Source organism: Podarcis cretensis (assembly GCF_951804945.1).
Source record: "Podarcis cretensis genome assembly, chromosome: 4".
NCBI lineage: Eukaryota > Metazoa > Chordata > Lepidosauria > Squamata > Lacertidae > Podarcis > Podarcis cretensis.
Genome location: NC_137173.1, coordinates 20,709,425 through 20,726,155, shown reverse-complemented (window position 1 = coordinate 20,726,155; position 16,731 = coordinate 20,709,425). Strand labels below are relative to the sequence as shown.

The 16,731-nt window shown below is 43.8% G+C and overlaps 1 protein-coding gene across 2 annotated transcripts; it reads left to right on the top strand.

The window, feature by feature from the left end:
• The first annotated feature begins 1,358 nt into the window (after nucleotides 1-1,358).
• On the top strand, nucleotides 1,359-16,377 carry DCUN1D5 (defective in cullin neddylation 1 domain containing 5). Of its 2 annotated transcripts, XM_079974184.1 has the most exons (9): nucleotides 1,359-1,845; nucleotides 6,760-6,851; nucleotides 7,898-7,968; nucleotides 10,444-10,535; nucleotides 11,264-11,372; nucleotides 11,456-11,560; nucleotides 12,451-12,553; nucleotides 13,609-13,684; nucleotides 13,783-16,377. In XM_079974184.1, exons 1-8 carry the CDS (start codon nucleotides 1,769-1,771, stop codon nucleotides 13,662-13,664), a joined length of 705 nt encoding a protein of 234 aa, XP_079830310.1. In that variant the 5' UTR covers nucleotides 1,359-1,768; the 3' UTR covers nucleotides 13,665-13,684; nucleotides 13,783-16,377. The 2 variants fall into 2 exon arrangements, with proteins under 2 accessions (XP_079830310.1, XP_079830309.1); XM_079974183.1 differs by having other exon boundaries at nucleotides 1,361-1,845; nucleotides 13,609-16,377.
• The last annotated feature ends 354 nt before the right edge of the window (nucleotides 16,378-16,731 follow it).

The following is a 16,731-nucleotide window of genomic DNA, read 5'->3' as shown; positions in this document are numbered from 1 at the left end:
CGCCACGTGAAATACGAAAGCAAGCGGGGGGCTCGGATCGCCCAGGGCTAGTGTATCAAGCCTCCCGTTTGCTACTCCGGAAACAGCCCGAGGGAACTGCTGGGTTGTCGTTGGTTTTTATTTATTTATGTTAAACAACAGTTTAACGGAATGGATTGTTTTCTCTTAAAAAGTTTTTTTTAAAAAAACAAACAATCGTACTGCGAGTTTGCATCATTGAATGAGTAACCAACATGCTGTTTCCTGAACAACATAAACTCTTGTGGCAACTAAGTTGCAATTGTTAACTCGCAGAGGTTGACGAATGGCAGGCAGCCAGAATGAAGCTCACGACCCTCTCCGCTTATGGAGAGGACCATCACTGATTGTTATGCTGTGGTGAAGCCCCGAGCACTGCCTAATCATATTGGGGGTCTAGTTGGTGGTAGCCCCGAAAGTGGCCTTTTCAGGTGCAAGGCAGAGCTGGGCTGGCTCAGAAGCCACCGGATTGTGAGGCCGGGGTGGACTTTAGCGATGCGGCGCCCTGAGCGAGGACAAAATTTGCCCCCGCCAAAAAAAATATTTCTTATTTTCACAGTACTGTACTGTAAGTCCTTTTGTAATTTGCTTTTTACACGAATATTCTTCCTATTGCTATTTTGTACCGCCTGGGCACGGCGCACTGTATGTGGGGGAACTGCCCGCAGCACCCTCAATCCGGCGCTGCTAAGGCTAAGGGGGAAAAAGAAAACAAGGCAGCCCACACCTCACTTTCCACCCTGACCAGCAGGAGCCGCCTGGGCTTCAGATGCTGCTTCCCCCTGGGGACCTTGGGGCAGACTGAAGCTTGCCTGCAGCAAGATTATTATGATGACATAAGCCAGTCTTTGCCAGCCACTTTGGACTACAACTCCCATCAGCCCCCGTCCCCCAGGCAGGCTTATGGGAGTTGTAGTTCAAAGCGGCCAGAGAGCGGGCTACAGCTCGCTTCCCCTCAGATGCGATGCCCTGACGCCATTTCCTTGGGGTGTAACACCGTCTTCCCTTGACCTCCACTGGGCTTGCTCCTGAGTAAACATGCCTACGGCTAGCGGTGCTGCTTAATTAAGGGGGGGGGGTGGCTCGAGTCCTTAAAATACACACACACACGCAAATTTATTTTTATAATATTATAGCGGGAGAGGGGAGCTGGGCGAAGCGCACGCTTATTGTCGGCTCACAACGCCCCGCTGTCCCCTCAGCGGCCCTGAGGCGGGCTGCGTCACGACCTCCCACCCCCCAGGCGGGGCGGGGCCAGAGTGCTGGCTCCGCCCCCGTCTGTTAGCTCCGCCCGGCGACGGGGGCAGGCTGGACGAGCCTTCGCTGCGAGGCGCGCGCGCTCGCGTTCGAGGCGCGCCTCTGTCACTTCCTGCTCCCGCCTCTCCGGCGCGGCGCGGCGCGTCTCCTCCTTCTCCTCCTCCTCTTCCGCTCTTTACCGGCGTTGCCGCCGCCGCCGCCGCCGCCGCTGCTTCTCCCTCAGGAAAGCTCTTTCTTTCGCTCCCCCCCCCATATTCCCCCCCTTCCCACACCTGAATCTACCAGGCGCGGCGGCGGCGGCGGTGACGACGACGAGCTGAGGGGAAGGAAGGCAAGAGCCGCGACGGCACCGGCAGCTTCTCCGCCGCCACCTCCGCCTCCTCCTCCTCCTCCTCAGCCGCGAGGGAAGGAAGAGGCGGCGGCTCCCTCCCCCCTGCCCAGGGGCCCCGCGGCCCTCCGCCTCCGCGCCCCCGTCCGGGGCGAACCCAGGGAGATGCCCGTGAAGAAGAAGCGCAAATCCTCGGGGCAGGCGGGGGACGAGACGGGCCTCAAGAAGTGCAAAATCAGCAGGTACCAACAGCCACCGCGGCGGCGGACGGGCCCAGTTCTGCGGCGGCGGCGGCGGGGGGGGGGTAACCGGGGTGGGGACCGAGCGCCTTCTTTTTTCCCCTCCTCACCGTTGCCTTGGTGACACAAGGCGGGAGAGGGTCTTTTGTGATACCAGAAAGGCAGCCTTTAGCGAGGGGGGTTCCCCTCCCCTCTTGCATTTGCACCCAGGGGTGCCATCTTAAATATTTGGGGGGGGCAGGTCAGCCCCTTCCCACATAATCACATGATGAGGCACATGAATGCTATTTGAATGGCAATGGCCTACAATTTGGGGTGGCGTTCCCCTCAAATATTTTATTGGGTGGGCTGAAGGGACCTCTGGTCCCTAGTTGGCTCCTATGTTTGCACCTCACCTTTTCTGACACATATGCCAGGCTGTACCCTATCCTTGCGCAAAGTGAAGCTTCAATAATTTATTGCAGGTTATGCATGTCCTTTCATTTTTCACCCTTATGTTTTAACTCTGCCCCACCCTGAGCAAAACTTGGTATGTTTCTTGGGGCACAGGCATCCTTCGCATACACACATGCGCGCGCGCGCACACACACACACACACACACACACCTTCCCGTGTGTACCACTGAAGCAGTGCTGCAAACGTGCAGCTGTAGTTCTTCTATCAAGCAATGTATAATGCTGCAGTAGGCCTTTGTCAAAAAGTTGTGCCTGCTTGTCTTGCGGCGCTGGTTCTGAACAGAAACACCAACAGCCTTTTTTTTGCACCACCAGCCAGGCCCTATCTCATGTATAGACTTGATTCACTTTGTGTCCCCAGCTTGTAGATCTTGAATTGGCATTGCCTCATCAGAAGCCAGCTAATGCAGAGTCAGACCATTCCTCCATGTAGCTTAGTATTGTCTACCAAGACCGGCAGCAGATCTCCATGGTTTTGAATGGGCATTTCCCAACCTTGTTCGATGACGCCAGTGGTTTAATGTGGGACGTTATGTGTGCAAAATATGTGCTGTAGCTCTTCCTCTCTAAGCTCTTGCCAAGCTGTGTCATAACTGGGTCATGTTGTGCTGGTTTATGATGCCAGACTTTGACAGCATCTCTGAAGAGAGGAGGTTCCCCCACCTACTATTTCCAACTTGCTCCATGCAGCGGAATGAATCACTTGATGCTTTTATAGTGGTGTGTTCATGTTTGTACAGTATTTTCAGAGTAACAGGATAGGTCTCTGCTCCAAGGTGCATACGTTCACTTCTCCTGTGAGACCATTTCCCTGTGACAGAAATGCCTGTGTGCTTTATCTGTCCAGAGATCAACTCAATCCCTAAAGTTCTATCTACTTATCCTCTGCATGTCACATATGCGATTTCTATACAACAGAAAGATGCAACCACCACTGCAGGAGCACAGTCTGACTTCCAAAGATCTCCCATTTGGCTTCCACCATAGCATCTATACCAAGGTCTCACCCATCTCTATTATATATCTCAACCGCTTTCTCTAATGTAAACTAAGATTCAGGGAAACAGTTCTTCAAATTACCCTCCAGAGTTACTTCTCAGCACCCTTAACAAGCTGCACTTCCCAGGATTCTGCATTACTGCTGAAGTAGTATACAAGTGCTCTGAAATTATGGTGTATATGTGACCTCCAAGGAAGCGCTTAATGCAACCTTTCATTGCTACCTTATTTTGCATGCTACTCTTATTTGAACAGTAGCAGTCAGTTGGGCAACATGGACAGGGCAGAGCAGTGTTGGTCATGTGCCTTCCCAACACCAATGATTGCTGCTGGTCCTTGAGATGAGTGGGAACCACAGCGCAGTCTGGGTATGCTTGCAGGAGCACTGGATTGGCTTCACAGCATGCTGAGCTCCCTAGGCCTCTTCCTCTCAGGAACTGGCAATGACACTCAGTTCTGGGAAGGCACATGAACAACCCTCCCTGCACCGCCCCATCAACCTATACTGTATTTTGCACTGCTTTGAGAAACCTTGATTTAGTGGCTTTTATGTCAGACAAAGAACAACTATTTGTTCCATAAATTAGGGTAATAATTCTGCTTATGCTACCAAACTCTAGATATTCTCATATATCTAGTATAAAGTCTGTCTGGGTGTTAGGCCATGAGTTTCTCAGGGCCATGTCCTACACATTGGAAAAGCATGTTTTGTTTTATGTGTGGTAAGAACCTGTGTTACCTACAAAGAGATACTTACCATTAGATTTCTTACTACACATATAGCCAAATGCTTGCACAAATCAGTATCTGTTGCTATGTGCAAGTCACACCATTGTTCTACATTCAGACTATTGGATTTTAATTTCCTGGAAGCAGTTGGGTTTTTTTTACTAAATATGCACCAATGTAATATAATCAAATATGCTGGTATTGCAGATGGAAGCAGTGGCAGAAATATTCAACCAATCTCCTTTATTGGCATAAAAAGTGCATTATATGCATGGATCAGAACACAACACAGTTAATGAAACATGGTAGGAGATACTTTAGGACAAAACTGTCCAAACATCATGAGGTACGAAGATGGCTCTTAGGATCTATGGTGACGTAATTTCATAGTGTCACTCAAAAATCTTGCCACATTCCAGATAGCAGAAATATTTAGGATGATGCATTGAAATACATTTGGGATAGCCAGGTTGCAACCTTCATCTCTTGCCTGCCCCCCAGCTCAGAATATAGATTCAGCCCATCCCCTTCACGTTCTGTCATCTGTCTTCCCTCCTAGCTTGCAGCAGGACAGATTTCTTAAATAAGAGGAAGGAGAAAATTGGCAATGAGTGGAGTGAGCAGTGGCTGCATCAGAGAAAATTTTATATAGTGCTTTCAGTGTCCACAGCATTTTAGAGTACAATAAAGCAAGCCATTGCCCAGAGGAGCTTACCACCTGACATCAACGTGAGGGATACTAACAGAGGAGCAGGAGGAAAGTGGAGGCAGAGGCAAATAGTAAAGCAATTTGGGGCAGCTTTAGCTGCATATGTGTTGGCTGCTAGAGGATGAGTTTCTGACAGTCCAGTTACCCAGGTTGCCATTTGTCATACGCAGAAGTCAACATGATTCTAAAGGCATCTCTGCAGATATCATATGCACAAAATTGGCAACACCATGAATAGTAAATTCTTGCACTTTGCTTTTCTGTACTTGAAGCTATGTTTCATTATGTATTCAGGAACAGAATGGATTAGATGCTTCACTTTAAACATCAAATTGTCAAGTGCTTGTTAGCAGCAACAGTTGAGTGAAGTGCAGCACTGTTATGACTTGCATTAAAATACTCACTTCATGGGGTATGAGCGGCACCTGGGATTCAGACTTTCAGTTAAACCTGAAACTTTGTTTTCAGATGAAACTGCTAGTCACAGATACCATTATTACATGACATGTAAAAACCATTGACTCTTAGCTGCCGTGTACAGTTGAGAAGACATGTGTTTCTAAGCCTGAAAAATAGAAAATAAGTCCCTTTGCATTTAGTAGGGCATACAGTCAAGGTAACATAATTAAGATGAAAACATTACAACAATTTTATTCTGTTCCCTGCCTTTTAGATAAGGTTTCAAGCTGCCTACAAAAGACTTGAAACATTAAAAACAGCACTCAAGGCACCATAACATAATATAAAGACAGAGATATAAAATCATCCTGAACTCATTCAGTTGCCAGTCTACCACCAAATGAAACAAGTAACTTGCTTTCCTGAGTGAATGGATAGCAAAAGCTAGAGTCCCCTTCAGGTTGTAACAGATTTCACACAGTTTGAGGTTCTAGTAAGTAGCCAGTCCATTTCCGTGGCCAAAGAACTTCATTATGTCAAATAGGCTAGGTTCAGAACAGCAGAGAGTTTAATTTTAGCGATTTCTGAGAATATAGTCCATCAACATTAATTTACATCTATGATCACTGCTACTGTCAGGTCAGAAAGTAATAGAAAATGCTTGTCCGAGGGCAGAGCTTTTTCCTCGATTTCCCATGGATCATTTTGTGTATCCTTTGTTCTACTAATACTAGTTAGTATTAGTGCCTGTACTTGCAAGCAATGTTGTTCATAACAGTTAGCAGCCATGATAGGGATGCAGATCCCCATATGCTTCAGAAGGCACATCCAGTAGTTTGCCTAGAGGAGATGCACATCAAGATCTGCATCAGTTATGGTTACTTCCAAATGCAGAGCTCCTTTGCTCAGCGGTGTATCTGAATGGCAGTGCAGTTTTCCAAGTTTTCTAAGATACTTAGTTATTTTAACTATTAAGTGCACTTTGTGAGGACCTAAATTATTTCTGATTTCAAACATATAGTGGCCCAGTTTGTGTGCTGCCTAAAACCGTAGTTTAAAACAAACTGGTTTAATGTGAATGAGCAGCATGTTGGTGCACACTGTTCAAAAGTTCCCATGTTGCTCCTGCTGCTGCCACACCACATACAAAATAAGCCAGAGTTTGGCTTGTCGTGTCATCCAAACCCCAGCTTGTGATTTCTCTCCAAGCAAGCATTTAACCAAGGTTTGTTCTAGTTCATGGTTTAGTTGGAGAGAAACAAACCCTGAGCCTGAGTTTTGATGACATGACAAGCCAGACTCTGCAGCAGGGAAGGAATGATGCTGGAATCTTTGAGCAGCCTGCATTGTATTGCTGTTTGTTTCTTTGAAATGTGGAATACTTACGTGTTTACTTGAAGAGGAAGAAGCAAGGAATACTCTCAATCTGACATTCTGAAACTGTAAACACTCTGAAACTTTTAAAAATCAGGAAGTCATGATCAAACAGTACACATTCATTTTAGGTATACTTTGGGGTGGTGGTTGTTTTTTTTTAAAAAAGTGTGCCTGTTTTTAATAACTTGCTATTGGGAATTTTCCCAAGACGTGATATTTACTGTAGGTTTTTCTTATGTCTTCATAAGCTACTGCAGGTCTCAAGCTTCTAGTAAAGTGATAAGTGGTGAGGAGCATTTTTCAAGCAAGAAGTGCCTGGCTTGGTTTTATGAATATGCAGGTATGAAGTTGGTACATTTCTAAATTCTAGTTTTTGTTTCAGTTATTTAGTAATAATTGATAGCTGTTTCTTTCCTCCTCAAAATTACTATTTCACTTACACGTACTTAAGCATAATAGGGTGGGGGGCATTTGTCTACAGTGTCCAATTTTTTAAAACCGCTTGAAGCTTGCAAGACAGCCTTGCAAACAGTTACTGAAGGAATGATTGCTTACCTTAACATTGTTTGCCTGCCCCTTCTACCCAAAGGTCCATGAGGTTCACTGCTGGCACTTGTCAGTCAACAGTAAAAGGCCATTCTTATCACAGGCTCTGTTTTTGTTTCACTCATAAACATCTACTGACCCTTAAGGAAATACTGAAGCATCAAGAATTTGGAGCCTCTTGAGAAGAACACCAGTTTGGGATGATTATATCTCGCTCCAAACTACAGAATTATGTTTTAATGTGTCTTTGTATGTAAGTGAATGAGAGCCTGTTTTGTGTAATCAGATACGCTGCACTGACCACTTAGCTTGTTTAGACCTCTGTGCTTTCACAGAAAAGGGGTTAATCTGAGGCTGAACTGAAAGCATTGAAGAGAGTCCCTTGAATAATTGCCTCTGTTTGTTCAGAACTGTAAACAGTGGCATGACATTCCCTCAGGCATACTGAGGTGGTTGAAATTTGGCTATCTCACTCCAAACACACAGTGAACTGAGTTGATGAACTGGAGGACATGCTTCTCAGTTAGGACTCTTGGTTCAGGATAGTAGTCCTAAACCAAATATATCCAACAATGTATTGTTTAAATTGGTCTTGTGAAATTTGCAGCCATGTGTTCAGTGGCATTGTTCTAGGTCCAGGGACCCCAGGTGTCTGAACAATTGAAAAACAATGTGGGTTAGGGGCAATTTATAGCAGATAACTGGCACAAAGGCAGGGAGTGCTTAACCCTTCTTGTGTCTGTAAATATGGATGTGCTGCCTAGCATTTTGCTTGATCAGAAGTAAGACTAGTATGATATTTGTATGGCATGTGTTAGCTTGATTTCTTTTGTTTTGAAGGTGATGATGAAGTGGTAGGGCCAGAAGGAATGGAGAAATTCTGTGAGGACATTGGCGTTGAACCTGAAAATGTAAGTCTTGTCCCTAAAGACCAATATGCTATTTCCTGCAAATCGTTAAGACTCAGATTTTCAAGTCTTCCTCCTCCTCCCCAACAAACGTCTTCTTCACTTGCATTGTGCATTAATTTTACTGGTGGAAATTGATGTGCTTAACCCCTCCCCATTCACCAGTTCTCCAATACACATGCCTATTCATCAGATTTCTATGCTGCCTTTCCATAAAATGATGTTTAGAGTGACTCACAGTAGCTGTGCAAGCAGCTACAAAATATCGAAGTAGACCAAAAATATTTATAACTCTCTCTCTCTCTGGATATATATATGTACTGAACACACCAAATTCTTAATAGAAATGGTTGTTTAATAAATAACAATATCTAGGGGTCTGTAATTTTGGCTGGCCTTGGTATCCAAACCAGAGATTGTGGTCACCAGATTTCTCTCCCCTCCCATTTGAATAAATCCTCCCCACCACCCTTTCTGTACGAGAGGAAGGTGAGGAGTCTGTTGTTAGTTGAGTGCCTCCATGCATCTACAGCCAAGCCAGCCTTCTACCAGCCTTTCCTATAGGAAAAGCCAGGAAAGAGCAGACCAGCTTGGGTGCTCAGAGGAGTGTTAAACCAGACAGCTCCTCAGTGAAGCAGCCAAACAACCCCAGTTTACCTCGCAATCTTGGAATACCCTATAACTGCTAGGCTGATATATACTGTATTTGCACACCCTTCCACAGCTTCAAATTTTACAGGAAGTCTGGTCACCTGTCTCCTTGTTCACAAGGCAGCGGCACAGTTGCCGTGATGACCAGAAATATTGAGACCTGACATTACAATAATGTTAACGGTTAGTTAACATTTAGTTAACGATTACTTTGTATCAGAAAACTCAAGAATAGCAATTGGTTCATTTTCTTACATATTAAACTATATATTGCAATAACTACCTAACAAAATGGTTTTGCATTACCTCTACAAACACAGGTTTGGTTACATCTTTGCCAAGATAACACCACAAAACTTAAGGGGAAAAGTCTTCTACAGTTGAGCTAATTTTAAATCACATCTTCATTTTGAATCCTTGTGGATTTGTATTGCTGTTCAGAGAAAATAAACCAGGTGTTAAATAGATAGTGTTTTTATTGTAAACATATGTTATTAAATTATTATTGGAGCATCTTTCCAGATGTTGGTCTGAAGCTACTTACATAAAAATTACAAAATATGATCAGTACAACTGTCAGGGGCTCAGGAGCAGAGGCACAGGGGAGAGAGGAAATGGAGAGCGAAGGGGAAGAATCTGAGGGCAGCGTAGGGGAGTATGAGAGTGGCCCGAGAGATTCCATAAGCTTCTCCAGCGAATCAGAAGATTCCCAGAGGGGGGCACCGACGGCCAGGGCAAGGGGGGTCCCAGGGGACACACACCAGAAGCAAGGGGCCAGCGGGGACTCCCAAAGCAGCAGCGAGAGATCAGGACCGGCTCCTCCACCAGAGCGTAGTGGGGGGGAAGAATCTCATGTATCAGGGCCAGTGTCTCCTCCAGCAGGGAGAGAAGATGAATCAGGGCTGGCCATGCCTCCATCGCAGAGTGAGGGAACGGAGGGGAAGTCAGGTCCAGCTAGCCCCTCTGAAGGGGGAAGCAGTGACAGGAGCAGTGTAACGGTTAGGAGGAAGGTTGCCGGCTGGGCGCGCGCGCCAAGTTCAAATGTACAGGCGCGGGGCACAGCAGGTAACCCGGATTGGGAACCAGGTCCTAAAGCCCGCCGGAGGGAGGGGGAAGACTCAGGGGACTCAGCGTCAGAAGAGTCTAGAAAGGGTAAGACCCCAGCGGACAGGCGGACCCAGAGGAGGAAAGAGCAAAGGAAGAGGTGGAGCAAGGCTAGAGTCTTAAACTGGTGTCTGGGGGGTGGAGATTCAGACGGAGCTTCAGCGGTCTAGGGTTTAAGACGTAGGGCTGCATGCCGCGGCTTTGAAATCGAAACTGCGTTTCAATAAAGACTTTTGTATATAACAACGGACTGGCGTTGGTCCTTTGTGAGCTGGGACCTCGGGCAGCCCTGACAACAACAAACATAAAACTATAAGAATCCCGTCCCCAAGAACAACCAGTCAGTCAGACAATTAAAATCAATAGCAAAAAATAGTCAGGATGCGAAACAACCATCATCAGTATATTTCTGTCCTGATTGGTCTACATTAGTACCTGCGGGACAGAACAGCATGCCTATCAGAAGAGGTCTGTCATTAGGACCTTCCAAAAGGCTTGAAGCATAGGAGGCTGCCATAGATCTGCTGGCAGGAGTTCCAAAACCATGGAACAACCATGGAAAAGGCTCTCTCCCTCATGGCGCCCAACCTTGTTGATGTAGGAAATGAACACATGAGGAGGGCCTCCATTATAGATCTCCATGTGCAGCAGGCAGAAACAGGTGCAGGCAGTCCATCAGATAGCTTGAATTTTAATTTCTCCTTTTTTCCCATTCCCATACAGATTATTATGCTAGTTTTAGCCTGGAAACTGGAGGCTGAAAGCATGGGATTTTTTACAAAGGAAGAATGGTTAAAGGGGATGACCTCATTACAGTAAGCTTTTTATATTTGAAATCATCTTCATGCATGGCTGAAAGTGCAAACTTCTTCTACAGAATCTTAGCAAAGAGCATAGCAGATGGAATGTTGGGCACTATTATCAAGAAGGCTTTTGGCTTTGACCTGGAAAGGTCCTGTCACTTTCTGGTGCTCCTAACTTAAAGACCACTGAACTTTGTGGTGAACTCTACTTTAAAAAAAATATCAGAAAAGCAAGTGCTCCTATGAATTATTACTGTGTGATTTATACAGGTGTTAAAAAAAAAAATCAACTTGCAGGCTGTTTGATGCATAATAATATTTCTCCTATTTTATATGGCTGGGACTGATAGGAGTTATAGTCCAAAACAAATGAAGAGCACCACATTGAGGAAAGCTGAACGAGAGTAATAATGTCCTCCCCACTGAAGTCCTAGGTCAATTGGTGGTTAGAGCAAACATATTTTTGGCAGCCAAGAGGGAAGCAAGCTCACTGCAACTATTCTTCACTGGTCAGTGAGGCCAGACAGGGTACAACCTTCCAGTGCTCCTTGTTCTGAGAATGTCCTTTGAACCTCTGTTTGTATATTCTCTGTAGAAGCAGCCCTAATCCTGGTAGTTTAAATGCTTTTCTACTATTTTGTTAAAAGCGTGCATTGAAAAAGTGTATTTTATATATTTCTGTCTCCCCTTCCCCCCAAATAGAATGTTTGGCATGTAATTTTTTAATCTTTTATTTTAAGATGTGACTGCACAGAAAAGCTGCAGAGTAAATTTGATTTTTTGCGCTCACAACTGAATGATATTTCAACATTTAAGAATATCTACAGATATGCCTTCGATTTTGCAAGGGTAAGTGCATCTTCTCCTTATAAAAACATGCAAGGAATTTGCCATTTATATCTGAGTACTGCCTTTTTTTTAAATCTCATTAGGATAAAGACCAGAGAAGTCTGGATATTGACACTGCAAAATCTATGTTAGCTCTTCTACTTGGAAGAACGTGGCCTCTGTTTTCAGTATTTTACCAATACTTGGAGGTAAGCACACATTTAAAAAAATAAAAGGTGTTGCATATTTTGATTTGCCTTGTGAATAGGTCTACAAAAACACCATAAATAACAACAAAAACCAAATCTCATCTGATCTCCAGTTTAGGAATGTTTACCTTCTTGGTCTCACTATAGGCAAGGCAGTTTAAGCCTTTTTTCATTTCCTCTTTGCTTTTGGAATGGGAGACAGTGCCTCTTTCTATACACACTCAGTTCCATTTCTATACTGACCATCAACCAAATTTCATCTGCTTAGTGGTTATGTCCACCCTACCTTCATATTTCACAAGAAATGTTTGGGTTCCTACATATGTTTCAACCCCCAAGAAACAAAATATTTTATGATTGTTGGCACTACTTTAGAGTGGACAAGCAGAATTAGATTTGCATGGCATCACCACTAGGTGGGTCTTGTGGATAAGGCAGCCCTTAGGTGGGTTTCTGCCTCCTTTAGCTCTGCTGTCAGAGTAAACAATATCAGCTTGCCTTTTGGATGCTGGCAAGCAACTACTAACAAATTTATTCCAGGCCATATTATTTTGCTATTTAAAAAATGTTGGAACTTCCTGTGCTTTCTATATCAACTTCAGCTCCTGGTCCTTAGGCATATCAACCCCATTGCCTTTCTGCTCCGCATGATGTCATTTGCTACCAGCTGCCCTTTTCCATGTTTGCATACTTTCCTTTGAGCCTTGCACAACATTACTCCCCATTCCCAGGCAATAAATCTTCAAGGCGGCTCTGCCACCCCACACCTGCTTCTTCCTCAAACATTTCCTCAGCTACTGTAATAACTTGGCTTGTGCAAAGAAAACTGAACACATTATTCTATATGCAACACATGGTGGGCTGAGACCTGATGTCTTATTTTTCTGCAGCAGTCAAAATACAGAGTAATTAACAAAGATCAGTGGTACAATGTGTTAGAATTCAGCAGAACTGTCCATGCAGATCTTAGCAACTATGATGAAGATGGGGCATGTGAGTATTCCCATTTCAATTAAAATACTCTAAGTGATACTTTAATCCCTGCAGATTTATCTCTCAATCTCAGGCACTGAAATCAGGAAATAAAAATCCCTCTGCCTTTTCTTTGGAGACCCTCTCTAAATAGGCAGAGTTATCCTCTCTGAAGAGCAGGCAGAGGAATCTTTTACCCCCAGTGTAAACACCAAGCAGTGCTAAGTTTGAAGGGAATGTCCCCTGCTTCCTCTTTAAAGGGCAGGATCCTCCCCGCAACCTACCGCTGGAGAGCAGGTGAGTGGGAATGCTGCCTTTTACTTTGATCCTTCTGTGCAAATGAAAGGCAGGATTTTCTCCCACTCCAGCCGCAATGGAATGGATAAGGCTGGAAGTGCTGTATGTGTAACATGCATCTCTGCATATTTGTGTGAGAGTGTATGTGTGAGTTTATGTGAGGTGGTATATGCCTATGTCCCTATATATAGGGACGCAGGTGGTGCTTTGGGTTAAACCACAGAGCCTAGGACTTGCTGATCAGAAGGTTGGTTGGTTCAAATCCCCGCAACGGGGTGAGCTCCCGCTGCTTGGTCCCTGCTCCTGCCAACCTAGCAGTTTGAAAGCATGTCAAAGTGCAAGTAGATAAATAGGTACCGCTCCAGCAGGAAGGTAAACGGCGTTTTTGTGTGCTGCTCTGGTTTGCCAGAAGCAGTTTAGTCATGCTGGCCACATGACCTGGAAGCTGTACGCTGGCTCCCTCGGCCAATAAAGCGAGGTGAGCGCCGCACCCCCAGAGTCGGCCACGACTGGACCTAATGGTCAGGGATCCCTTTACCCTTTACCTATATGCCTAGCGAATGTGGGTGCTGCATACGTGAGGGTCGTGTAGTATGTGCACACATGCATTAACCTCCCCACTGCTGAGATGTGGCCCTCAGGGATGGCTGAAACAGGTTAGCCACTCCTGAGCTAGAGCTACATGTTAAGATGATTTAAGACTTACGGTAATTCCTTCTGTCTTTGTTATGATTCAGCTAAAACACAACATGTTATAACTGGCATTATTTCTTCTGCAGGGCCTGTTCTTCTTGATGAATTTGTGGAGTGGCAAAAGGTTCGCCAAGCATCATAGCAAGAGCAGCTTTGAAGAAGGTGCTGGATCTTGTGATGTTGCAAAAACTGAGTCAAAACCAAGGGTTGCGTTCACATCCTTATGAACTTTAGTCATTTTTTTCCTTTTATTTTTAAAGGAAGCCTTGTTACATGTGAAATGGGCATTGAACCACACCTCTTCTGAGACTGAAAATTGGAGGGTTTCGTCTTAAGTTTCTAGCATTTCAGAACAATAAAGATTCAGATTTGTAACAGTCTTAAAAGTGAAGGATATCCCTTGAATATGACTGTGGTTTCCATGTTCAAAACCAAAACATTGTAGAGTGCATCAGAAGTATCTTGTATGAGTGTTTGAATCCTGGAGATGTGTTTAAAATTGTAGTTGTAAAGGAATCTGATATGGTAGGTCGCTGATGAAATGATTGTTTTTAGGAAGAAATGTTAACGTCAAAGCTTTGGCTGGTGTTTTGCCAACACCCACCATCGCTTGTGCCATAGTTTACAGCTTCATATGGAGACATGGCCTTAAAATATTTTTTTCTGCAGTTCCCAACATTTTGTCTTCTAATGAAACATTCATAATTGTCTTAATTATGAATTAAGTTAAAAGGTACTAAAAGGATGGTGATGTCTGTAGCATCTGTAGGACCTTGAAAACATTAAACTGTGTTTGATTAGAAATTGGCCTAAATATTTAAAAAAAAAAAAAACCCTAGGAAGGCAGAGCTAGAACTTTAATGAAAACACTGCAGATGATCCTCCTTCCTCTTCATCTCCTAATGTGGGACCTTTGGTTTTATTACCTGATTTCATGTGTCTACTCAGCCTGAACTAAGAAAAGTTGCCATATCCTCATGTGTTTCATAGCCATTTAGCAAGAACGTGAAAAGGCACAGTTGTGTGTGCTGAGTTGCATTGAAAATCAAGGCATGTGCGGAAAGCTGAACTCAGCTATCTCTCTTGTTTATTATTTGAGCACCATCATAACTTCCATAACATTCAAATTCTACTTCCATATATCTTGAGACAGAGAGATTGGCTGTTTAGTCTGTCAAACATAGGAATTCCCAAGGCCTATTTTGTAATATATAAATATATGAGGTGAAATGGCAACAAGTTGGCATGGTGAATGTTAAAGAAATCATTTGCATCCCTTCTTCCACTCAGGATGCTATTTCTGTTTACATCATCATCCTTTTAGCAAATCTAGGTCAACTTTATTAATTACCCCCATAGCTTACCATGCTAGGTGAGACATGGTAGTATTTGGCTCAGGATAATGAGAAATGTGTTGTGTGCACTGTAAGCAAGTTCAGGTAGTACAAGATATCCACAATGTTTTGTCCAGACAAGATGTTGCTTTGGTGCATTTCCCCCCTTCCAATCATAGAGTCCTTAAGTATCTGTTTTGGGTATTCAATAGAAAAGGGCTATTTCTTTTGCAGCTCTGCCAGCTGTTCAGGTGTATGTGACCCAAGTTAGTCATTGGAATTGTTTTGCGTCATCTTATAGGGATGACCTTACACTGTGTTATTTTGCTTTTCTGTAATTCTGCACAGGAAAAAGGAGATTGGAGTGAGGGGAAGCATCTAACATTTCAAACTTGCTGCTCTTACTTCATTGCTTGTGTTAATGTGTATGCCATTACATTTTAGATAACCTTGGGAGAGTTCTTAGCCTCATATGAACATGGTCTGTACCAGTTTTTGTTTTTGTATTGACATAGCCACTTATTAATATTTGATGCCATACCATCCTAAGTCTGCAGTCTTAAGCGTATTTCACCTGGGAGCAAGTCCCATTGAACTTGGTGGTTCTGGGCTGCAAGTTTGTGCATCAAAGGAACACTGTTGGACAGTACAAGATGGCTATTTGATTACCTCCAGAGTGCGAGTGGGCAGAAGAAAATGCATTATCAGATTAATATCGTGGATATGAAAAATGCTGCAGAGTGTCTAAATGAGACATGAGATGTTTTCTTTAAGAGATTGCTTTTGCAAAGTGCTATTTACTGTTCCAAACCCAAATCCTTCGTAAAATCTTTTTTGGTGTTTCCCAGGACAGGCTATGATTTAGGATGATGTCTTTCCAAAAGAGGGCAATGCAGCCTTTAAAAGAAGTACAGCCCCGAGGGAGGCCTGTCACAGTTGGCGCTGGACTGGCCTCTGGTATGGGCACTTTCTCGTGCTCTGATACTGATGGGATGGAGCAGCTTGAAATTGCATCTAGTGATAAGGCACGGGTCGCCACAAGGTCATTCTCCTCCCCTGGTTTTTTGCCATGGTGCTTCCCCTCCAACATGTCCCCATCCTAATTACGTCTACCAGTGATATGCACAATCTCTTGGGGATTAAACCCCGAAGAAAATGGGGCAGACCTCAGAGCAAGCATGCATAGGATTGAACCATCAAGTCATTCTAATTGGCATCCAGTCCTTTGTGTTGTGCTTTAGAAAACCTTTCTCTCAGGTTTTTAAAGTCTCAAGATAAGAATCAGGAAAGCGCAACTATGTTTATAATGTAAACAAAACCATCTTTTAATTCAAGTGATTCAAGTGATTTTTTAAAAAACTAGCCCAAAGGAGCTGGTATTAACATGGTAAATCGACAGACTGTTGTTTCCACCATTGCCAGTGTCTTTACTTAATGTGAAGGTATCAACTCGCTGTGTATGACTTGTATCTCTGAGGTTTTATCACTATTCTTATAATAAAACCATGTTTCAGGGATTTAGACCTTGTTTTTTGTGAGTGGTTTTTAAAATACCAATATACTATTAAAATGATAATGGGTGTATGTTACATGTTAAGAGCCACTTCTGCAAGAAGATAGAATTACGTTGAGAGAAGCTTTTCCATATTGCTTTTTTTTTTAAGTAAAGACAGAGAGAAAGAAAAATATTCAGTGTTCAGTTATCAGACACTAATTAAAACTGGAATACTTCCAAATACTGTGGTAGCATAAGAAGGTTTGATTTGTAACACAAGAAATTTTTTAACCAAAACTAATTTTAAAGGGGGGCTCAACATATGCAAACTTCAGGCCTTTTTTGGGAGGGGAGGGATACAGGTTCTACAGTCAATCATC